The sequence below is a fragment of the Carcharhinus amblyrhynchos genome, chromosome 25 (genome assembly GCF_965287045.1).
Source record: "Carcharhinus amblyrhynchos chromosome 25, sCarAmb.v2.hapA, whole genome shotgun sequence".
Lineage (NCBI taxonomy): Eukaryota > Metazoa > Chordata > Chondrichthyes > Carcharhiniformes > Carcharhinidae > Carcharhinus > Carcharhinus amblyrhynchos.
The window spans coordinates 11,112,540-11,137,550 of NC_137348.1; the positions used below are offsets into that span (position 1 = coordinate 11,112,540).

A 25,011-nucleotide genomic window follows, 5' to 3' on the forward strand; every position below is an offset into this window, starting at 1 on the left:
TTTTTCCAACAATCGACAATGGTTTCATGGTCATCTTAATTCCAGGCATTTCTTACTGAATTCAAATTCCACCATCTCCCAGTGGGATTTGAACCCACCTCCCCAGAACATCAGCAGAGTTTCTGGATAAATAGTCTTATGATGATACCACGGCACCATTGCCTCCTCATGCTTGGCATTGAAAAAAAGGAACTAGTGGTTATTTTTAAACTGGGGCTAATCCAAGGATAGTGGATGTTCAATCCCCTACAGCATAAAATGGACCAGTTAGATCTGGTGCACCAATGGTTATTGACCATTGGGGAAAAAGTTATGCAACTTTTCTTTTTCCCTTCATCATTATGTTTGTAGGGCCACAATGCACCTCTATTTAATGGTCCCAAATAGTAACATAGTTACAATTGGCAAATTAGCTTCTTGGCTTCAATTGAAGTTACATTCAACTTTGCTGGCCCTCTGACGACAGTAATCCATAATTCATCCTTTGGTATTTTAAGGGTGGTTTACCTAATGAAGGGACAATATTCTCTCTTCAAATTTTGAAACTGCAAATGTGAGAAGTATTCAAATATACTAGTTTGCAGGAACATAATGTGGGCAGCATGATGGATAACACTGCTGTCTCACAGCATCAGTGATCTGGATCCAATTCCGGCCTTGGGTCACTGTCTGTTAGAGTTTGTACATTGTCCCCCTGTCTGCATGGGTTTTCCTCCAGATGCTCCAGTTTCCTCCCACAGTCCAAAGATGTGTGGGTTAGGTTGACTGGCCATGCTAGATTGCCCCTTAGTGTCCAGGAGACTAGCAGGGTAAATAAGGGGGTTACGCAAACAGGGCCTGGATGGGATTGTTTGTTGGTGTAGGCCAGATGGGCCTGTTTGTCAGTGTAGGCCAGATGGGCCAAAATGGCCTCCTTCTGCACTGTAGGGATTCTATGATAATATACTACATGTAATAAATGGAACTACCAGGAACAGAGGTGTTTATTTTTTGGTTATCAGAACTGACAAAAGCATGCAAAACAATGATCTCTGCCTCCATCTAGCAGCAGTTTGCCATCAGTCTTCAGGTCATTTTTTGTACCAAAGCCTAGTAATTCACATGGGCAGATGAATATGGCTCTTATTCCCACAGCTGCCTCTCAGCAGAGCTATTCTACACACAGATTTATTTTTGGATGTCTTAGCTGTCTGTTCCTCTCAACATAGAAACAGTGGATACCACAGTTAAATCTGGGAAAAATAGATAAGGACAACACTGGAAATAAATGCACCTGTTTTCATAGGCTTTTTCACCCTATTTTATCAGCTTTCCTCCTCTATAAACATTTCCAGCCAACCATTCAGTCAGTATTTTACCAATTTCTACAACTGTGCATGTAATAAAACACAAGTACATCTATATTTTATCTATAATAAAAATCTAACTTACTTGTCTTCAACTGGCCTTGCATTTTATCATTTAAAGTAAATATCATTGCCAAATTAACTTCCCCAGTTTCCATCTCTTCTCTGCTGCAAATTTCTGCAGGTAGTGCAATCTAATTATCAACCTCACATATGTGGAGAATGAAGACGTTGGGCGGGATTTTCTGGCCGCTCCCACTCCAAAATCAGAAAATTCTGATTCCTGCACAAGGAACCCAGGTCCCTCTGCACAGCAGCATGCTGCAATTTTTTACCATTTAAATAATGGTCTGCCCCCTACTCCAACCCCCCCTCCACCTCCTATGGTTCCCAAGGTGGGCAGGATAAGAAAACACCCCCATAGTATGTGACTGTGGAATGCATTATAGCAGAATCCAATATTATCCTCACTTTGCTGATTGGTGTGTGTGTGGGAGGTCATGAGTGCCCAAAGCGCAATTACACAAGTTCAGGACATTTGTAGTGACCCAGTTCTCAACAGCCTCCAAGCATCATCTTGACTTATTAATGGTCAAGATTGAGAATTCAGCTCCAGTGTGGAACATTAGCATGTGATCTAGGATGAGATTGCAGTGCTGAGCGGAGTTAATTATAAGTTCATAAGGTATAGGAACAGAGTTAGGCCATTCGGCCCATCAAGTCCACTCAGCCATCCGATTATGGCTGATAGGTTCCTCATCTTCCTGCCTTCTCCCCATAATCCTTCAAACGATTACCAATTAAAATAAGTAATTCTCACATTTTGGCTGAAAGATTCTGGAAGAACGGAATGTCAGCCCTGAAAATGTGCACTGCCTTTTAACATGCTGCAGATGCTTTTATTGCACGTTATATAGACCTTTGATAAAATACATTTTCGTAGTGTGGTAGTGAAAAATGGAAAAACGATAGATCGAGAATGGTGCAAGTGAATTATGTGATGACGAGTGATAAGGATTTTACTAACATGCAAGGGCCAAATAATTATTTCTGTCCATAGATAAGAGACTGACATTATTATTACCCAAGTTTTAAACTAATCTCAGAGACTCCCACAAACTTGTGCAAAATAGTGATCAGAGATGCAGCTGCAACAGATGAATCTATCTTGTTGCCAAAGAAAAGTAACATGCATTCTGGTCCCTCAGCACTGAGCTTCACAGACCACATCAATTTACTGAGCACAATACAGCGCTGACACTTTATAGGAATTTAGTTAGTCACACATTTTTTGACAAAGAATAAAGTATAGGATTATGTAAATTCAAAATACAGCACTGCTGCTTGCCTCTGCACTCAGTGGCATGAATCATTGGAAAGACAGCAAAGGTCAGGAAATTATGTAGCTATCATTTTAGAAACATGTTACTGTCTAAGAAAAGAGTTCTATCTCAATTTTGACATTTATATAATTCAATTCATACGATTATTACCCAAGGATTTCAATGGAGTTTTGACAGTTAGAACTTCCAGGTTCTTATTTTTAATCCTGACTCTTAGAATAGAATAAAGCCATGTCTTCCAAACCTCCATTGACAACCGAATCCAAAGCTTCCATTCTAACCATCTATTTATCCCTTTTATGGGAATGTCTCCTCCACTTTACATGACAAATCCTTTTTGACAGCTCCAGCTAAGACGGCGAGTGCTCAACATTAGAAAAACTCCCTAGGTAAATTTGCATCTGACCCGTACAATGTGCTCCGCCAATGATAATGGTCAGATTTCATCAGATATTTTCAACTGTCCAATTTTGTTTGGTATCCAAATGTCTCCATTTCCAAACATATTGTACCTAGATCTTGGTAATTATTTTCAGTTTGCCTTCTAAATTTCTTTCCTCCGTTTGGGAAGCGAGGGGGTGGAGGGACAAGGGGGTTAGTAATGTTGTGGGGGTAGGGACAATGTCTTTGGGGGCCAAGAGGAGGCATTATTCGGCCCAGGAGGGATGAGGCAGGGGAATAGCATTCTATCATTTTTTTTGCGCGTGCACTGCTGGAGGCTCCAATCGGAACTGCAGGGTTTTGCGTGTTAAGCCCCACCCATTGGCTTGTGCAGCATGATTCAGAATCGCTGATATTTTTTCAGGCAAAATGCGTATGGGAGCACCTGAGACCAAGCCTAAAAGTTGGATCTGAAATACTCCCAGTTTCAAGTCCGCCAAGCACTTGGAATCAAAATGGTAAAATAGGGCCCTCAGTGTTTTTGCTTTGTGAAATCAGAAATTTTCACATTAAACAAGAACACTTGAAATAACAAAGCAGACTTCCATAATTTGTGACATTACCATAACTGAACCAATGCAAATTGCTTCAAACATAACAGCACTGGCAAACCACAAGGCTGAGGCGCAGTGGGGTTAGTTTTGGATTCATAGAATCCCTACAGTGCAGAAGATGCACTGCAGAAGATACAGTGCAGAGAGTCCTCTCTCTGCTGGCAGTTTTGAGATATCAAGCCTGTCTACCTAATCTTTCACAATACCAGGTTAAAGTCCAACAGGTTTATTTGGTAGTAAACGCCATTAGCTTTCGGAACGCTGTTCTTTCGTCAGGTGAGTGGAGAGTTCTGATTGCAAATAGGGCATATAAAGGGCATATGCCCTGTTTGCGGTCTGAACTCTCCACTCACCTGACGAAGGGACAGCATTCCGAAAGCTAGTGGCGGTTACTACCAAATAAATCTGTTGGACTTTAACCTGTTGTGAGACTTCTTACTGTGTTTACCCCTGTCCAATGCTGGCATCGCTACATCATACCTAATCTTTCCTCAAAAGGCAACCCGCTCAATTCCAAGCATCATCTTCCTCCCTAGTAACGCTGTGGGTGTACCTTTAACACATGAACTGCAGCAAGCCAAGAAGTCAGCTCACCGCCACCTTCTCAAGAGCAATTAGGGATGGGCAACAAATGCTGGACTAGCCAGCAACACCCACATCCCATGAATGAATAAAAATAAATTCTACAGTCCTTCTTCCACTTTTCTATTAGGCAAAATGGCAGAACTGCAGTTTGGACCAACGTTTGGGTAGTAATCACCTGAAATGCAGAAACATTCACATTCCAAAAAAAACAATTATTGTCGCTTTAAGCTCTCTACAAATGTCAAATAAGAGAGAGATATACTGGAACATGGGCTGAACAAACTGTCCTACATGAGTGCGAGCCAGGAGGCTCTAAAGAACCATAGGAGTTCCTCTCATCCTTGAGCTATGTGAAACAGAAATACAAAAAAGGAAAACATCTGTCAGCCCAGCGAGCTTGTACTTCAAAGGCATTATCATCCAGCCTAGTATCCAACATGGAAAAATGTGTTTCCCTGTCAGTAAAACAGGCAACGCAATATTTATTGCCCATCCTTAATTGCTCTAAGGGCATTAAGAGTTATTGCAAATGTGTGCATACACCAAACTTGGGGGGAAAGCAGATTCCTTCCTAGAAAAACAATAGGAAATCAATCGAGCTTTTAAAGACTTTAGATCTCATGGTCTTTGTTCCTGCTATTAGATCACAAATTACCATCGAGTTCAATTTCACAGTTTGAATTCATGACCTCTGGATTGCTCCTTCAGGACTTCAACTATGTCGCAAGTGTACCTGAACGTTACAGACACAATTTGCCTATTTTGAGACCCAGTTCGTTGGTGGGTGCGGAGGGAGTGTTTCCTGCTGCAGTGGCCAATGGGAAAACACGCTACATCTTCCAGCCCAAATTCACTAATTATGCACCAGGATGCTGCACTCTGTTTTGGGACAGGCCTGAATGGTACATAGGCTGCCCATGTGTCCATAAGCCACATTGAAAAAGTGTGCAAACACCATTGAAGAAAGAAGTGAACCACCTTAAAAGAAGATAGATCTCTGTGAGCATTACAAGTTTAGAAGATGGACCCCCTCGAGGTCACCTAATCTGGAAGGTCCTCCTGCAAATGCTCCTCTGAGCCACTGCTGTGATGTTTTAGAATTGTGGGCAGCCTCCTTCCTGAACTCGAGGCATTATTCAGATGAATCCCAACATCTGCATTGTTCCAAATGTGTTCCATGCTGACCTGTTTTCTGCCGATATGACAGAGATGTGGGAGATCAGGCTTCCATTCACATCCAATTAAAGGGATATAAATAAGGACAGATGTCAGAGGTAGGTTCTTTACTCAGAGAGTAGTAAGGGCTTGGAATGCCTTACCTGCAATAGTAGTGGACTCGCCAACATTAAGGGCATTTAAATGGTCATTGGATAAACATATGGATGATATTGGAATAGTGTAGGTTAGATGGGCTTTAGATTGGTTTCACAGGTCAGCGCTACATCGGGGGCCGAAGGGCCTGTACTGCACTGTAATGTTCTATGTTCTATGGTCACACCAGCCGCTGGGAAGTTCTCCGACCTATAATGGTGGGCACCAGTGGAAGGTCGCGCTACAAATTCATGCCAATGTGAAACCAATTTCTGGCCTTCTGCCATATTCTCTCACCATCAAGGGCCTGGGAGAATCCCATGCTACATTTTCAATTCCCAAGGTGAATCCATTTGTAAATTACTCCTAATGGTTATTGTCTTATTACTCTTTGTGTAAATCAATTTGAATACTTCTCAACTATCATAAAATAGAACGCCTACAGTGCAGAAGGAGACCATTCATCCCTTCAAGCCTGCACTGACAACAATCCCACCGAAATCCTATCACCATAACCCCAAATATTTGCCCTGCTAATCCCCCTGACACTATCAACCTAACCTGCACATCTTTGGACTGTGGGAGGAAACCCACCCAGGCATGGGGAGAGTGTGCAAACTCCACACAGAGAATGACTAAGATCAGAATTGAACCTGGGTCCCTAGCACAGTGAGGCAGCAGTGCTAATCACAGTGCCACCTATATCCCTCTGGTTTGAAATACCAACCAGTATCAACTTGTAATACAGAAAATATTTAAGTTAAATTTATCCCTCTTATAATTGGTTCATTGGAACTATACGGCCAACAGCGCAGAATGATTTCCCAAGTATGGGATGATCCTGATAGTTGAAGGAGCTGTTTGCAGACAAATCTATAACAGGCAGCTGAAGCAAGGAGATTAAAGCTGAAATGAAAGCTTTTATAGTGAATCTTCTTCAAAAGGCATTCAATAAGGTGCCACCTGAAAGATTATTGCAAAAGAGAAGAGCTCATGGCGTTGGGGCAATACGTTGGCATGGGTAGAAGACTGGCAACCTAATGGGAAACTGAGTCAGGACAAATGGATCATTGCAACTAGTCGAGTGGAACAGGGATCAATGCTGGGGCCTCAGCTATGTATTATCAAATTAATGACTTGGTCGAAGGGACAAGCTTTACTATAGGCAAATGTGCTGATGTAGAAAGGGATCTAAATAGATATAGATAGGTTAAATGGCAAAAAATTGACAAATGGAGTTTAATGTGGGGAAAATGTAAGGTTGTCCGCTTTGGCAGAAAGAATAGAAAAGCACAACATGATTCAAATGGTGAGACACTGCATGGAATTTTAGCCTGATGTGGGAACATTACTAATGCTAAATGGAATGTTTCCATTTTAGGCACCCACTGTTAGTACACAGCCATTCATCCAATCTTTAATTCCATCAGGCTAAAATGCCAAAAATTCAATCCCAAGAAAGTAATTCCTCAATTAAGATGAATTGGATTGTGGTTTCTTCCTTCAGCCTTCATTGGCCAGTTAGGAACAGCGTTGTGCAATGGATCCATGGCGACTGAGTTGTGTCTTTTCATGTCAACGCCACTTAAAACACTCAGTGAATGAATCAGTCCATTCCCCTCATGACATTAGTCTGGACTGAATCACAAACAAGAGATGATGGGGCAGTGAAATAGCCCACTGACACACCCAGCTCATCAAATTATGTATGACAACAAGGCAAAGCCTATTAACTTGGATTAAAAAATAATCATTCTTCTTGAATTGTAGGTGGTCATTTTCTTTAGGACAACGTTCATATTGGAGTTCATCAACACATCACATGCTTGCAGTGAGGGATATGAACTGCACTGAAGAGCAATTTACTAAGAATTTTATTCAGGAGCAATCAATCGAGCTGCAGTAATTAGTGTTGTAACATCAAGTATTTGTGATAACAATATCTGTACTTGCCATAAACAACATTTATCACAGGATGAAGATTGTCACTGATGGTCCATTTCTTTTGACAAAAGATTTGCTTTGTTCAAAACAGAAATTGACAAGATTTCAATTTTTAAAGGTAAGAGTTTTGAAGGGTTATTTTTGCATCAAAAGAATTGAAACCCAACACTGTTTACAGAATCAATCATTCCAAATATTTTTTATGGAGGAGTATTATACCCAAAGGGGTAGGTTAGCTCAGTTAGCTGGGTCACAAACCAATGGCTCAAAACAACACCAACAATGTGGGTTCAAGTACCATTCCAGCTGAGGTAGACTTGGGACCTGCCGTCTTACCCTGTCCCAGAGAGTGGAAGGCAATGGCAAGCCACCACTGACCAGCCCACAACAAAGGCGCAACAAGCAATGAGCCAGGGGCCAGAGCACTGATGATGAGGCCTAAACTCAAGGGCTTGAAATTTGGTTCAAATTGTATGCTTTTGTGTTTTTTAAAAGAACAAACACTCCTCTCTCTTGGCTAGAAATTTAGAAATGGAATCTGGACTGAGATTCCTCTGCGAGGATGCTAAAAAATCAAAGAGAAAAATTGGCTCAGTCAAAAATGTGAGTTGCCATTGCACACTGAAATTGATTCTATCCCCACCAGGAATCCCCACACAAATACACTCAGTAGGCATCACAGTTACTAACTGGTTCAGGAGCTACAGGCCATTGTCCCTTTCCTAACCAACAGATAACAAGGACCATCAGTAGACAAAAGCAAAATACTGCAGATGCTGGAATCTGAAACAAAAACAGAAAATGCTGGAGGAGCTCAGCAGGTCTGACACCATCTGTGGAGAGAGAATAGAGCCAACATTTGGAGTCTGGATGACCCTTCGTCAGAGTTGATCTGTAGATACATTGCTGTCCCAGCTAAAATCAATTAATCCAGGAGAAACAAGAGAGTTTTGATGTTCAAAGTCTTATCAGTGGCCTTTCATATACATCAGAAGTATTAGTCAATTAAAATTAGACAATTATGATGAATTTTTTGTCTTTTTTTGTTCAATATATGTACTCAAACTGAGGAACAGCACTGCTGAGGAATACAACATTTTCCTTGTCTACCATGTTGGCTATCAGCATCAGGTAGAACATGAACGCCGCCTCCTACTGAATCACAACATCTGTATTTATGAAGTATACTGATGAATGGAGTGATGCTAACAAGATACAACATTGTTGGGCAGGACTGCAAGGAGATCAGAAATGCTCATTAAATTATAATTTGAAGGATCAAAATGAAAAGGGATGGGACAAAAGTAAAAGTTAGAAAAGGGGAAGCAAAGCAGGAGAAAAGGTAGGGATGGGGGATAAAGTAGGGGGAAAAAGTGAGGGGAGGGAGAAGAAAAATGAAGACAGACAATAAAGAAACGAAAGGTAAAAAAGTTAAAAAAAAGTTATACAATGCCCATCATCTAAAGGATGCTGAAACCATTTCTAGCGGAAGAAGCAGATAAGTTGCAAGTAGGACGGAATGGAAAGTTTAAAGCGGGCTTTTGAAGGGAGGTGGTAAGGTCCTGATGGACATGTGGAAATTTGTATGGAATGGGATAGACAAGATCCGGCCACAATATTCTGGATTAGTTGTTTTTGTGTAGAATGGAGCTGGAAATTGCAATGAGGGGAAGCATGAGAGAAATTGCAACTTGTGAAGAAGTATGAACAAGGGTTTCCATGGCAATAAGTACATGGTAGGGGCGTAGGTAGGCCATGCTCTGGAGGTGGAGGTAAACAAGCTTGAGGGTGAAATTAATTTGTAGTTCAGTTTGATCATCAACTGATCAAACAGGTAAGCCAAAGACACATTTGCACATTTGATCTAAGTGGGCAGCAAGGGATGAAAAAAGAATCAGCTTTTACTGAAAGCCAGGCTGGGTAGATCTGGTTTTACTCACGTTACTTTGAGAAAGATCTGGCTTAACCACTTGGATATCAAATCTGCATTTAAACAGCACAGTAACAGTCAAGAAATCAGGAGAAAAGCTAAGCCAAATATTATTGGTTTTCAGACAGCAACTGACCCTTCATACATGTTACTGCAATACCCCATGGGATCAGAGCCCAATCCAAGTTAAGAAGCAAAATGGAAGATGTGTACCATTGGTAAGGATCTCATGTTAAAGGAGTTTGAGTACATTATATTAATTCACAAGTAACAAAAGGCCCTTGGTTTAGCACAAATCCATAACTTTGGTACAGTCAAAGGGATAACTAACACAGGAAATAAAAACTGCTAATAGAACTGCATTGCATTGCTCTCACATAAAAGATTCAATTTTATAGAAAAAGACTGCTTATGCTATATAGGGAACAATATCAGGGCCACTGATTTACTGTGAATGAACAAGTCAAATTCAATTTTTATTATAAGATATTCAAGGATTTTTCCTGGTGCTTTGGGATTTGAACAGCACAAGTCCATCCATTATTCTGTCACTTCTGTTTGATGCATAAATGCTTGAAGCAAAAGAAAATGTTCCAGCAGTTCAACTATTGAAAGGTTCTGACGCAGTCGGGGAAACTGAATATACTGCGCGTGTTCAGACTGCACAATCTGAATTTAGAGAGCAATGTCATAGTTCTGGGCAAAAAAAATCAAGTCCAAGTCTGGGCTTTTGCAAAAGGCTGGAACTAAGTCAAAGCTTTTAATGAAAGCATAAAAAGATTTAACACAAGATAAAAGTAATAATGCAATTGTGAAAGATACAACCATTTACTTTGTTCAAACACATTACTCACAGATGTTGCTGTTAAGAAAAAGGGACAGCTTTTTTTTATTTCAGAGAAGGTGAGGAGGTTTGATACAAGTTTTCTTGAAGAATATCTTTAACAGGGGAAATCAGAGAAACTGTTTGACAGCAGGGTTGGTATCCAAAGCACTCAGATTCAGGTTGATTGGGAAAAAAAAGAGACAACATCAGGATTTATTTTTAAAGGCACTGAGTTGTTGTGATCTGGAACCCACTGCCTGAAAGGATTGTGGAAATAAATTCAATAGTGACTTTCTAAAGGGAATTGGATAAATCTTGGCAGGGAAAGAATTTGAAGGGCAATGGGAAAGAGGAGAGTGGGACTAATTGGATATCAAAAAGTCAGCACAGGTATGATGGGCTCAATAGCCTCGTTCTTCATTCTACAATTCTCAAGCAATTTCATTGATCAATGAAGAATCAGTAATGGACGCCCTGTGGAATGATAAAGCACTGATTTTGCATGACAGCATAATGTAACTCTTCATACATTAAGCATCCTGTCATGCTGCCATCCCAGACAATTGCCAGTAATCAGGACAGGATTATACAGTAAAGTAACAAGATTTCCCTTAAGAGCCGGTTTACAGAGGGTTTGCAATAAAATAGACATCCCATGTACTACACCAGTGCCCCATAAGGCTGTGTTCTCAGCCCCCTACTATACTCCTTAGACACCTATGACTGTGCAGCCAAATTCCCCTCCAATTCGATTTTCAAGTTTGCTGACGACACCACCGTAGTGGGTCAGATCTCAAACAATGACAAGATAGAGTACAGGAATGAAATAGAGAATCTGGTGAACAGCTGCAGCAACAATAAACTCTCCCTCAACGTCAACAAAACAAAGGAGATTGTCATCACCTTCAGGAAGCATAAAGGAGGACATGCCCTTGTCTACATCAATGGGGACAAAGTAGAAAGGATCAAGAGCCTCAAGTTTTTAGGTGTCCAGATCACCAACAACCTGTTCTGGTCCCTCATGCCGATACTATAGTTAAGAAAGCCCAACAACGCCTCTACTTTCTCAGAAGACTAAGCAAATTTGGCATGTCAGCTACAATTCTCACCAACATTTACAGATGCACCTTAGAAAGCATTCTTTCTGGTTGTGTCGCAGCTTGATATGGCTCCTGCTCTACCCAAGACCGCAAGGAACTACGAAAGGTCATGAAAGTAGCCCAATCCATCATACAAACCAGCCTCCCATCCATTGACTCTGTCTACACTTCCTGTCACCCCGGCAAAGCAGCCAGCATAATTAAGGACCCCATGCACCCCAGACGTTCTCTCTTCTACCTCCTTCCTTCGGGAAAAAGATGCAAAAGTCTGAGGTCATGTACCAACTGACTCAATAACAGCTTCATCCCTGCTGCCAGACTTTTGAATGTACTTAAATTGCATTAAGTTGATCGTTCTCTACACCCTAGCTATGACTGTAACACTACATTCTGCACTCACTCGTTTCCTTCTCTATGAACGGTATGTTTTGTCTGTATAGCATGCAAGAAATAATACTTTGCACTGTATATTAATACATGTGACAATAATAAATCAAATCAAAAGATTAAGTGGAGTGCTATACTCAGCATTGGATGAAGGTGCAATTGCTGGAGTGGAGCTTTTGATACATGTTGAACTTCAGTGTGAAGTGTTCCATACTGATATGTAGAGTAAATGGTTATGAGAAGCACCTGACGTGGCGATACTATGTAATGACATCTGACTAAGTAATCGAGATCTGGAAGGAGGTGAAGTCCAACCTTGCGCAGAGGTCCTAAAATGTACACAGAGCTATAAATATATATTAGTTATAATGTACTACAGTCTTGAGAAGCTTACTTAAGGAAAGTAGACAAATGCCAAAGAACCCCATCTATACCCTGAACAGATGGCAAAACATAGCGGTGAATGAGACAGCCAGAAATATTCCACAAAGACCACGCATCCAACAAGCCCTAAAAGGATGAAAGGAATAAAGTGAAGATTTATCAAAAACACAGTTGCGAGCATCGCGGATGCAAGCAGATACAAGCTGAAACACAGATCCCAAGTCCAGGCAGCAGTGAGCACAGACCAGAATCAACAAGTTAACAACAATAAATCCAAAAGCTTGATACAAGCACAGAATCCAGACTGCCACTCCCAGCTTTTCCAAAGTGCTGAAGGTTCATAACAAGCGCAGCACTGGGATAAATGGCAAAACATGTTTTCCAAAAGAGGAACTGCTTCTGGTTTGTGCAAAAAGAACAAAAGTATTGAAAGAAGAATTGATTCTTATGGCAGAGCAGTTGAGGTCTTAGACAAAGCTCTTTCAGATCTCCTGCAAATGAGTGAAGATTTAACTTTAATTAAGACAGTACAAATCAAAAGACAAACTGAGCTCAAAGCAAAAGTGTGTTTGTTCGCAGAGAAAGTGAGGTCCCATAGAAATAAATGAGTGAGACCATTCAACATGTAGGTCAGAGAGGAAAAGTGCACTGAATCAAGCCCACGAAAATGAGGGAAAGTGCACCAAATGACACCCTCGAGTGCTATTGACATAGTGGAAAGAACCTGCACAGGCAGGAAGAACGTCCGGCCGAAGGCTGGGATTGGAAGGTATGTGGTGTGCTGCAACTGTGGGAATTAGAACATTTTAAGACTGTCTGCCAAGTTAAAAAACCTGCGAAAAAATGTAAATATTAAGACCAAACCACTTCCAAGTGGAAGAACCACAGAAACAGAAAATAACTTACCTTGGAGAAGGACATGAAACAGAAAATAAGTACTAGAACATTACATTTTAAGCGGATGAACACTCAGTTTAAAATTAGACACAGGAGTAAGTGTTTCAGTCTCTTCTGATGGTGTAAAACTTTAAACATATTATACTACAGCCATCATCCATCCAGTTACAAGGTCCAGGTAGGACTACACAAAGTCATAGGACAATATCTGACAAAATTAAGATAGAATACAAAACTTATTGAATTTATGTACATCATGCAGAACCAAAAATCATTATTAAACAGGAAGGCATGCAATCGAAGCCAATCTAGGACATTGAGGAAATTGGTGACAAACAATGCAGTAGTACATTTAGGAATTAATTAACTTACAAGATTTACAGGCTTGAGAAAACTGAAAAACCACGTTACTGTCCAAACTCATGCTGCACTAATTTGCCTCTTCACACTGAGGAAGGTCCCTCATCCACTCTTGAGCAAAGTTAAGGTTGAAAATGAGCATATAACACAGCACCAAGTTTTCTCTCCAGTAACCAAACCAGTGTGCTGGAACGCTCATGGTCTCAACCAAAATGCCCAATTAGAATTTGTGTGGATTTAACTAAACTAAATAAATCAGTGGAACGTGAGATCCACCAGATGGCCTCATAGATGACAGTCCTGCCAAACTAGCTAAAAATACTAAATTTACCAAATTAGACTCAAAGAGTGGATTTTGGCAGCTGCCTCTGAACAAAGAATCCAGACTGTTGATGGCTTTTATATTGCCAGTCATTATTGCCTTAATAGATTACTATCTGGAATTGCTTTTGCTCCCAGAATAATCTAGAGAACAATATCTCAGAATCTAGACAGCTTTGGAGTAGTAATATATCACTGTTCCTTCACTGCGACCAGGTCAATATCCTGGAACATCCTCCCTAACAGCACTGTGGGTGTACCTACACCACATGGACTTCAGTGGTTCAAGAAAGCAGCTCACCTTCTCAAGGGCAATTAAGATGGACAATAAATTAACCAGCAATGCCCACATCCCAATAATGAATATTTTTAAAATGTCATTGAGACAGCACACTTGCACACAGCTCCACAAGAGAAGAGCATGAATGGAGAGCGACAGCAGTCCTGAAGGCTCTACATGATGCAGGTTTGACACTGAATAACAAATATGAATTTTCAAAACCAATGATTACACTTTTAGGGGACATTGTACAACCCCCATGAAAAACAGCTGACTCAAAAAAATAAAGGTGCTTGCACAATTTTCACAACCCAGGAACATTACGGAGCTACAGAAATTGGTAGCAATAGTCAACCAAGATAGCAAGTTCCCACCAAATTTGGCAAAATTCAACGGGCTGTTGTGAAAGGTCCAAATAATACCGGAGTGTGAAGAAAAATGCTTTCATGATCAAAAATCTTTCAATTTCACTTGAAATTTTAGTGCACTCTCATCAAGAGCTGTCAACCAAAGTAGCAGTTGGTGCACCAGCTACAGGTCTGGGTGCAGTTTTATTATTTAGGGCAGCTGTGGTTAGCATTGCTACCTCACAGTGCCAGGGACCCTGGTTCAATTCCTGGCTTGGGTCAGTGTCTGTGCAGAGTTTACATGTTCTCCCCGTATCCGTGTGGGTTTCCTCTCACATTACAAAGATGTGCTAGTTAGGTGCATTGGCCATGCTAAATTCTCCCTCACTGTACCCGAACAGGAGTCGGAGTGTGGTGACTAGGCGATTTTCACAGTAACTTCATTGCAGTGTTAATGTAAGCCTACTTGTGACACTAATAAACAAACTTTACTTTTTTCCAAGTATAAAGAGATGGTAGGAGTAGAGCGACACAGAAAAAAAAGCTATGCTACTACTGAGAAGGAAGCATCAGCAACAAGAGAAGTTCTCAAACTGTTTGATAGTATTACGATGTACAGTCGAAACCATCAGCCATTAGTCACTCTTCTGAACATGGAGATTGTAACGATGCTGCCAAGAATTGAACACTTCAGACTGAGACTAATGAGGTTTGAAGCAGAAACTGAGTATGTTTAAGGGTTTCAGACAACAGCAGATGCACTGTCAAGAATACGAGTCAAAAGAAGCTAAATAGATTATCTAAATTTCAACAAGGGGGTAGAAGCATAAACATCACTCATATCAAATACCTCCAAGCTACTGCAAAGAAGCTGCAGGAGTTAAACAAGCACAACAGCAAAATGACAAATGCCTCCAGATAACGGAATGCTGGAAGGTTGGTCAGTCTATATTCCTAACAACCCAGTACATTGGCACTGAACAGAAAATACATCCCACAAGGACTGATCATCTCCAGGTTTTTAATGACAGAATAGTCATTCTGAGAACTCCTTGGCTTGACATTCTTCAAAAAAAATTCATCAAGGTCACTTAAGGATAGCAAAACATGGAATCCATGCCCAGCAAACAATCTAGTGGCCAGGCATTATTTGTTCTATTGAAGAACTAATTTTGAATTGCCTCATGTGTGCAGTGAACAGCCAAGAACAAAGAGAGCCACTGTCACCTTCCACTTTCCTAACAAGGCCATTTGAGCACCTGGGAATGGATTTATTTGATTTTAAAGGCAAAGTATTTCTTATTGTCATTGATTACCACTCCTGATGGATTGAAGAGAACAGACTGCGCGGCATCACAGCAGAAGCAGTCATTTACTTACTTAAGGAAAGGGATGCAACAACATGGCATCTAGGACATTGTAGACCACTGTCTGGCACCACAATGTGCAAATGAATCATTACACAACTTTGCAAACTAGTTCACCTCAATAAACTCAAAAAGATGGAGAAGTTCAAACCAAAGATTTGATTTAAAAAAAAAATCAACACCTCAATTTGGCCCTTCTTAGTTATCAAACCCCCCACCACTACAAAACCAGTTCCCACCATCAGAGCTGTTCATGGGGAAGATGACAGAGAACAAACTTCCAGCTTTGCAACAGAAACTAAAACTAAAACTAAATATCACCTTGAATGACTGCAAAACAGTTAAAAAGCATGAGGATGAGCAGAAACACAAACAAGCTCATTACTTTAACTATAAGCACAGAGCACAAGATTTATCAGTGTTGCAGCCCAGGGATAGAATAAGGAAACAATGCCAATAGAAAGGAGGCACGACAATAGAAAGTACTCCATAACCAAAATCTTACAGCATTGAGATGGACTAGAAAATATCGGTTGAAACTGAAGCATCTTCACATCCTTGGAAAGAAAGCAAATATTAACTTGGGTTTTCTATTCAGATTTGGAAGGAGATAAGGAGCAAGGTATGAGACAAAAAGCTCTGCAACCACTCAGGAGAAGGACAGTCACATCAATTAAAGATTGTCAGAAATGTTCTCAATCTCAGAGTGAAATTAGAAGACCAGAGAGATTGCTCGAGGCACCCCAGAGACTAACCCTGTGAAGTCTGAGAGTTTGAGGATGATGTGGGAGGATGTATATTGTTGAGATAAAATGGCGGGGGGGGGGGGGGTGTTGTGTGCAAAGAAGGGATGTGGGGCAAAGGGTTAACATCAGAAGAATCTGATGTTGATGTAACTGTGGTATAATGAAGTCCAGCCTTGTGCAAAGTTTCACCTCGCAGCGCCAGAAGCCCGTGTTCAATTCCAGCACAGGGTGACTGTCTATGTAGAGTTTACACATGCCTGCACGTGTTTCCTCTGAATGCTCCAGTTTCCTCCCACAGTCCAAAGATGTGTAGGTTGGGTGGATTAGCCAAAGCAAATGTTTGGGTTTACTGGGATAGGGCAGAGGGGAGGGCCTGGGTGGAATGCTCTTTCAGAGACTCAGTGCAGACTTGATGAGTTGGATGTTCTCTTTCTGCACTTCAAAGATTCTATTGTTCTCTGTACATAGAGCTGTAAAGCAAAAATGGTTTTAGTGAACTACAGTCTTGAATAGTTCACTTGAGGAGAGTAGACAAACCCTTCAAGAACACCAGCTACATCCCAAACAATAACTAAAGAAGGGGCAGATGCAACCGAGAAGTGTTCAACTTCCCCTGATTATGCCAGAAATTAGCTAACATTTAAAAAGCTAAATTCTAATTAATTTTAGCATCTTCCATTGTAAAATTGATCAAGATACATTCTGAAAACCAAAGGTCTAACATCCTCAATCCATGTTGTGGAAATGCTGGTGTTGGACTGGGGTGAGCACAATAAAAAGTCTCAAAGCACCAGGTTAAAGTCCAACGGGTTTATTTGGTATCACGAGCTTTTGGCACGCTGCTCCAAAAGCTTGTGATCCTCAATCCAGTATTGCATTTTACAGTTTTATTTAAAAATATTTAGAAAAGATTGCCAAAAAATATAACGAGTTAACATTTTATAATTATACACACAGAAACCTGCAGTTTTATATTCCTCAGATTTCACTGGTGTAACGTCAGCTGGTCTCCTTGATCATGTCACCATACATTATTACCTAATTACAGTAATTGGACCCCAAAGAGAACCATATGCTTTCCAATTGAATTCTGCAGTCAATCTGGAAACACCTCTGCAAGTGTCCACAACGAGACGACACATGGTACCAGGGGAGGGGGGGCACGCAGGTGAAGTGACATAACAGAACAAGCTTACCTAAATGTCACCATCAGTAGCTTGCAAAGCTAAGTTGTCAGATGGTTGTTTTACAAATGGCAACTGGTTTTGCTAAAACAAGTGGGGTAGAATAGCAGGTGATCCTGCAAAAATTCATATATGATTATCTTTTTAAAAGTTGGGAGCAGATAAATTTGGGTCACTTCTCCAGATTGCCTCCATGAATTTTCCTATTTTCTCCATCAATTTATCTTGTACAAATCTCTACAAACAGCTGTAGCAACACACTATTTCCTTAATAGACCACGATATTATGTGACCTAATACTGTGTCATCCAGTTCCAGAAAGCTCTGTGGTCAGTTGCTTATGTGCCTGCATTAACTGTCCTAGTGGAATTTTAACTCATATTTTGGACTATTTTGCTTATGAATAACTATTCCAGTAACATAGCCATTACACGATCTTGACTATTTTTAAATTCATTTGTGGAATATGGGCATCACTGGCTGGCCAGCATTTATTGCCCATCCCTACTTGCCTGAGGGCAATTGAGAATCAACCACATTGTTGTGGCTCTGGAGTCACATGTAGTCCAGATCAGATAAGGATGGCAGATTTCCTTCCCTAAAGGACACTAGTGAGCCAGATGGGTTTTTCTGACCATCGACAATGGTTTCATGGTCATCAGTAGATTCTTAGTTCCAGATATTTTTTATTGAATTCAAATTCCACCATCTGCTGTGGTGGAATTCGAACCCCGGTCCCCAGAACATTAGCTGAGTTTCTGGATTAATAGCCTAGCTATAATACTACCAGGCCATTGCCTCCCTCTTTTATGTCTGCACCTGTGCTCTGTCTGCTTTTGATGCAAACAGTCCTTTTGATTGTCATTTGAGATCAGCCAACAAGAGCTGAATTTTCATCTGAAACTGCATCAACCGTCTTTCTGCAGAAGGTGATATAGTTCCAAATCACGTACAGTGCTCCACTGTCAGTAAATAGCATCAAGCAAGTGGTGCTGCATCATATCTTTGCAATATCTTAAAGTCTGTTTATAATACAACTGGACAACCTGCCCTTCCATTGCACTCTCAAGCACCTCAATTAAAGTCAATTTGCCTCCAAACTGGAACTACACGTCAATGCAAGTCCACACAGATAGTTTAATTTTTAGCCACAATTTCCACGTTTAGCTCTTCCATCCCCTTTGAGGGTAATAATTATTACTTTGAACAGCCAGCTTCAATCAGCGGCAAAATTCAAACTTTAACAGTTTTTATTTATTAGTCACAGGCAGGTTTATTTTAACACGGCAATGAAGTTACTGTGAAAGTCCCCACACTCTGGTGTCTGTTTGGGTACACTGAGGGAGAATTTAGCATGGCCAAGCACCTAACTAGCACATCTTTCAGACTGTGGCTAGCCTGCAGGCACAGGGAGAACGTGCAAACTCCACACAGACAATCATCCAAGCTAGGAATTGAGCCCAGGTCCCTGGTGCTGTGAGGCAGCAGTGTTAACCACTGTGCCACCATGCTGCCCAAGCAATTCAAGAGAAGATGAGACAGTAGGAATAGTTTTACCTCTTGTAAAATGTTCCTCCACATTTTGGGCAAACAAAACTAAGGCCACAAAACGATGATAGTTTTTTTTAAACGACCGCATCTCACCTGAGGCCATCTCATCATTCTGAAATTGGACAAGCCCAACAGAAAGTTATTTGTGCTGGAGAGGTTCCTCTTTTAGTTGACTCCTCATGAAAATATGAAAGGAGACTGGTAAACTGCATTCAATACCTCATGTGCCTGGCATATCAATATACTATGCCAATTGATCACTACTGAAACTAATCTTTTTGCAGGATTTAGCTAACAAAATCAGAGATGGTTTTGGCAAGATGCTGTGGTTCATTTTTTACATGGTCCATATTACTGCCACTGTATTCCAATGTAAGAGAAGTTAATGTTGAAGAAAAAGGAAAATACATTTTCTAAAAATGCTGTGCAACAAAACGATAAGGCAATAGTCCTTTCACTTTGTGATTGTGCCTGCCTCAGATGACAGGGACGACTGCTGACAGGCAATACAAATTCTCGGTGAGACAACGAACAGTCAACCCAATTTCTAAACACTAACTAAAGCACAAAACATCCGTCCCTGTCTCACTTGGTCAACTAGGATAACTAGTGTGAGAAAATGCAAACATTATATTAGTGCAATTCTGGGCTTGGAGGGAAGAATCATTAATACTGCAGTGCATACACAGCTTTATTCCATATTTGTCTGTACTTCATCAATGCTAAATGCTTAAGTTGAAAAAAGAATCTATTCCCTAATGCTCACCCCACACAATTGAGACAACAAAAAAAATCTGCAATTTAACATAGCTGAAAAAAATTATAGGAGAAAGAAATTGGATGACTTCAACATAAACTTCTAGACAAAACCAGCACCTCATATTTCAAGCAGAAACAAAGGTAATACAACAGAAATCATCATCACTGATATTGTGATAATAAATGCTGGAATCATTATCAAGAGTGGGTATTTGCACCATTGCAAGTAATACCTCAATATTATTCTAAGAGGCAAGATGTTCCAACAGCAAACATATTGATTGTGACCCTTGCCCTCCCAAGGGAAACAGTGTGAAGCTGGTGCAATGCTGCAGCCTTTTGTTTTTAGGAAGACACAAGTAAAATTGCCAAATCCTGTATGGGCAGTGCTATCGTGAGATTGAGATGAAGGTGTAAGAAAAAGTAATAAACAAGAGAAAATTGCTTTGCCTGAAATATATTTTTGTGATCATGAATAATTCATAATCGTAAACAAAGCATTTGGCCTTTATGAATGAACAGTCAGACAACAAATTTTAGACTAATTAGGCCATTAAATTATCGATAGACATCATACCATTTTGTGACAAAAAAATTTAAACAGATTTCTCCAGATCTTTTTCCCAAGATTATCACATCATCTGCATCGTACGAACAGTAATATTTTCATTTGGAAGTATCTATTTTGGTCAATAATGATTCATTTAATTTGTCACCTAATCCTAATAATTATAAACAGAAATCTACTGAAGCATGTCAGCTCTCTATAGATTGAGTTTTCTGCTTTGCAATTGGACGTTGTGGGATCGGAGAAGGCCAAACTCATTTGCGATTTTTATTTCCTGAATCCCACTGCAGTATCATTGCGAGTGCAGTGTTATCTGAATGCACAATGCCACAAAGAATACCCTAACCCCCAGTGTTGGGACTTCATTTCATAAGTATAAGGAGGGAACACAGTACAAAATATACAGTTTTAGAACTAGTAAATTTTAATGCTTCAAAAAGATATAGACCTGAAAATATAATAGTTAAAGTCCAATGTTTACTCCTTATAACTACATATACCTACGATAGTAACCAGAACGTTTAAAGTAATTGATTAAACAGCTACATTAAATTTAATGCTTTCTATTTTAACCCATAGCAAAGTCAGACTACAACTATGACTCCAGAAAACAATATCATACACTTCTTCAACGTGGAGGTACATCACCCTCGCCCATCACTAGTTACAGAGCAGGCTTGACAGAAGTCTGGAAGCTGTACAGTTTAGAACCAAAAGTAAAAATGACTGTTAAAGATCTATAATGTATTTTGCAACTGAGTGCAATATGCATTTCAAATATATGTTTGTGCTATATGTTTTCTATATATTGAGCAACCAAAGCAGAAGTTGCATTTATTAGTCCTGTATTTTAAAAATTCCATGCTGATTAATCATTAATCACAATTCCAAAAAATAGTGCAATCTGTTGCAATTCAATTGTAACTTTTTCTTCATTCTTTAGCTGAGTTTTGGGCTTAAGGTCCATTATCAATATAAGATAAAGAGTTTTAAATTAAAGGATAATAATAGTCATTTAGTAGCACAGAACTGGGAGCACTGCTGAAAATAAAGGACATCAAAGTTTTTCATCTTGCACTCATCAGGACACTTTCCAAGAATCTCAGTGTAAGGGAAAAACAACAATTTATACTGTATTAGAAGAGAATGCTGATTGGTTGGCAAGTAGACTCTGGTAGAGGTGTTGCCATGGAGAATGCAACAGTTGATGGTGCTGACAGTTAACTGCCAAAAAAAATTTAAACTAGATAGCTTGACATTGATTGGTCAAAGTATTGACCTGGGAATGAATCAGTTGAAGACCGTCACTTATTTTCTTTGGTCGAAACAGGCAGTATGTACATGTTCTTTCTGTTCTGCAAAGCACAGGGTCCTTTGTATCAGTATATGTATCATGTAAGTTCATGAACGAGCCAAAGGCTGTCACCTTTGGCCCTGAAAAGTACCCAGTCTACCTCAGATTACTCCAAAAGGTATCTCAAAAGTTTGAGGAACAGGTGAAGCTACCCTTTTTATGCTACTATTATGCAGTAATAACACAAGCGGTACTCACCACTAACAGGATGTTGCTATCAAGCCAAAAAGACATTCTGCCTATTACACAAATGAACAATGTGGTATATGAATTTCAATGCCAGTATGACATTAGGTATGTTGGTCATACCTCAAAGTGACTGGCAGATCGCATCAGACAACACATCCAAGCCACTGTTCACAATGATCAAGGTGCAGACCATAGCCAATCAGTCCATGCTTGCGAAACTCAAAACAGTTTTCAGTGCAATTCTGTGATTGGACAATATTTACTAAATAATTATCAGCTGTGAGGCATGCTTAAAGTCATCTACAGGATTGCCCATAGAATGAAAAAAGTAAAATCAGAAAATCATTTAAATTGCAAGATTAGAACAAATTCACAGATTGAAATTAGTAGAAGGCAAATATGGGCCTGGTATCACAAAAATTTTCTTCAGAGTGATTGATACACAAAACAGACTCCCAGAGAAGGTTGTAGAAACAAAGTACTATCCAAAGTTGTTTAGGATAATTCCAAAAGATTGAGCTGAAATCTAACAAATTTGCTTTATCCACGATTATCTTGTGATTGGACATTTTTTTTTAATTTGTTTTTGGAATATGGGCATCACTGGCACATTTAACATTTATTGCAAACCCTAATAACCCTTGAGAAGCTAGTGGTGAGACACCTCCTTGAGCCACAGCAGTACACCTGGTGTATTGGTAGGAAGGGAATTCCAAGATTTTGATCCACTGATAGTGAAGGAAGGGTGATATATCCAACAAAGGATGGTCAGTGGCTTTGAGGGGAATTGCAGTACAGCACGGTAGCACAGTGGTTAGCACTACTGCTTCACAGCTCCAGGGTCCTGGGTTCAATTCCCAGCTTGGGTCACTGTCTGTGTGGAGTTTACACATTCTCCTCATGCCTGCATAGGTTTCCTCCCACAGTCCAAAGATGTGCAGATTAGGTTGATTGGCCATGCCAGAATTGCCCTTAGTGTCCTGAGATGTGTAGGTTAGGGGGATTAGTGGGTAAATATGTAGGAATATAGGGTTGGGCCTGGGTGGGATTGTGGTCAGTGCAGACTAGATGGGCTGAATAGCCTCTTTCTGTGCTGTAGGGTTTCTATGCAGGTGCTGCTGTTCTCATGCATCTCCCACTCTTTAGTTTTAGGTGCTAGAAGTTACAGGTTTAGAATGTGTTGTTGGAGGAGTCTTGGCATGTCACTATAGACCATCTTTTGATGGCACACACTGCTGCAACTGTGTGCCAGTGATGGAGGCAAACGTTTAAGGTAGTGGATTTGGATGCCGAATGAACTGTGTTGAGATTGAGTTGTTCGAGCTGCCCTCATCCTTGCAAGGAGAGAGTACTCATCACCCTCCTGACTTGTGCCTTATAGATGGCGGACAGGCTTTGGGGAGTCAAAAGGTGAGTTCCTCGCCACAGTATTCCTAGTCTCTGACCTGCTCTTGTAGCCACTGTGCTCATGTGGCAGGTCCAGTTGAGTTTCTGATGAATGTGAGCGCAGAATGTTGATGGTGGGAGATTCAACTATGGTAATTTTGTTGAATATCATGAGGAGATATTTAATTCTCTCATGTTGGAGTTGGATGTTGCCTGGTTCATCAGTGGCATGAATATTACTTCTCACTTATCAACTCAAGCCTGAATGTTATCCCACTCTTGTTGTTTGTGGGTATGGATTGTTGAGACTTCCTGCAGTCTTAAAAATGGGCTTTATTTTTACACACACAGCAGATATCAAATGGCCAAAAGAAACTTGGTCTGCTCTCATCTCTCCCCAAAGCAGCTCGTTTCAAAATAGAATGAAAGTGCATCAGGTCAGCAATGTCTCCTCTTAGCAGAGGCTGTTGCTTTGGAGGCCACAGCAAGGAAGTGCAGACTTGTTTCAGTGGCAGAAAAATATAAAATCAGAATTGTTGCCTCATCTTTCTCCAAAACAACTTATATTGGAAATATTCAACAAGAACCAGTTTCCAATTAGTTTAGACAAAGCTATCATTCATTAACAAGTTAGCACTCAGTCCCTAGCCAATTTAGAAAGAGCACCAAAATGCTGGAAATCAATGAAGACAGATTTAGCTTTCAAACACCTTCTGCTAGATTCTATCGATCATTATTTCACATTGCAAGAACAGAATGTTAGGAATGCAAGTACAAAGTTATTTTCCTCTGCATCACTGGTAAAGCATAGTAGATGTCTCCCCGGACTGTGCTAAATGCTAGAATAAACCTCAGGCCAGGTTTTATTCATTTAGCACATTTAAGCTCATGCATCATTTTAACCTTTTCAACTCTCAAGTAACTTGTTTGCGATTTCTGCCCACATAGCTTCATCAGTAGTTAATTACAACTTCACTTGCCTCAGCAATTTTCTCATAATCCCTCCAATCCCAAAGGCACCAACTCTGCCTTCCTGAGGTGAGGTTTTCCAGGTGCCAGGTCTCCTCCAAAACGTTGTCCTAACAGCTATCACTCATGAATGAGCCTCGACAAGAACAGTTGGCATGCTGTTACTCCGAGTGGTGGGATGGGAAAAAGGGACGAAAGAAGAGGAATTCCCTTTGACTATCTCTGATGTTTCCCTCGCTTCCCCTAACTCAACAAGTCAGACTTTTCCCAACTTTCCCCTCCCATTGCCCTGGATATGGCATCATTCCCTAATTTGTCTCCTTTCCTATCATTCCTAGTTTGTTGCTATCTCCGATCATGTCAGGATCCCTACAGTGCCGAAAGAGGCCATTCAGCCCATCGAATCTGCACCGACAGCAATCCCACCCAGGCTCTATCCCCATAACAGCACGTCATGTCCCCCTGTCACTAAGGTACAATTTAATCAACCTAACCTGAACATGTGTGGACCGTGGTAGGAAACCGGATCACTCGGAGGAAACCCATGCAGACATGGAGAAAATGTCCAGCTCCTATTTCCTA

General features: G+C 40.5%; 1 protein-coding gene across 4 annotated transcripts in view; it reads right to left on the reverse strand.

Moving 5' to 3' along the window:
- LOC145358158 (neuronal calcium sensor 1) overlaps positions 1 to 25,011 on the reverse strand; it is a 132,874-nt gene that overhangs the window by 87,274 nt on the left and 20,589 nt on the right. The window contains exon 1 of one of the 4 annotated variants that reach the window (XM_080211879.1): positions 13,421 to 13,505. The exons of the other annotated variants lie outside the window; for them this stretch is intronic. Coding sequence (XP_080068005.1) covers positions 13,421 to 13,472 — 52 coding nt within the window. The 5' untranslated portion in view covers positions 13,473 to 13,505. Of the gene's footprint in view, positions 1 to 13,420; positions 13,506 to 25,011 lie in introns of those variants that run through there. 4 annotated transcript variants of the gene reach the window in all.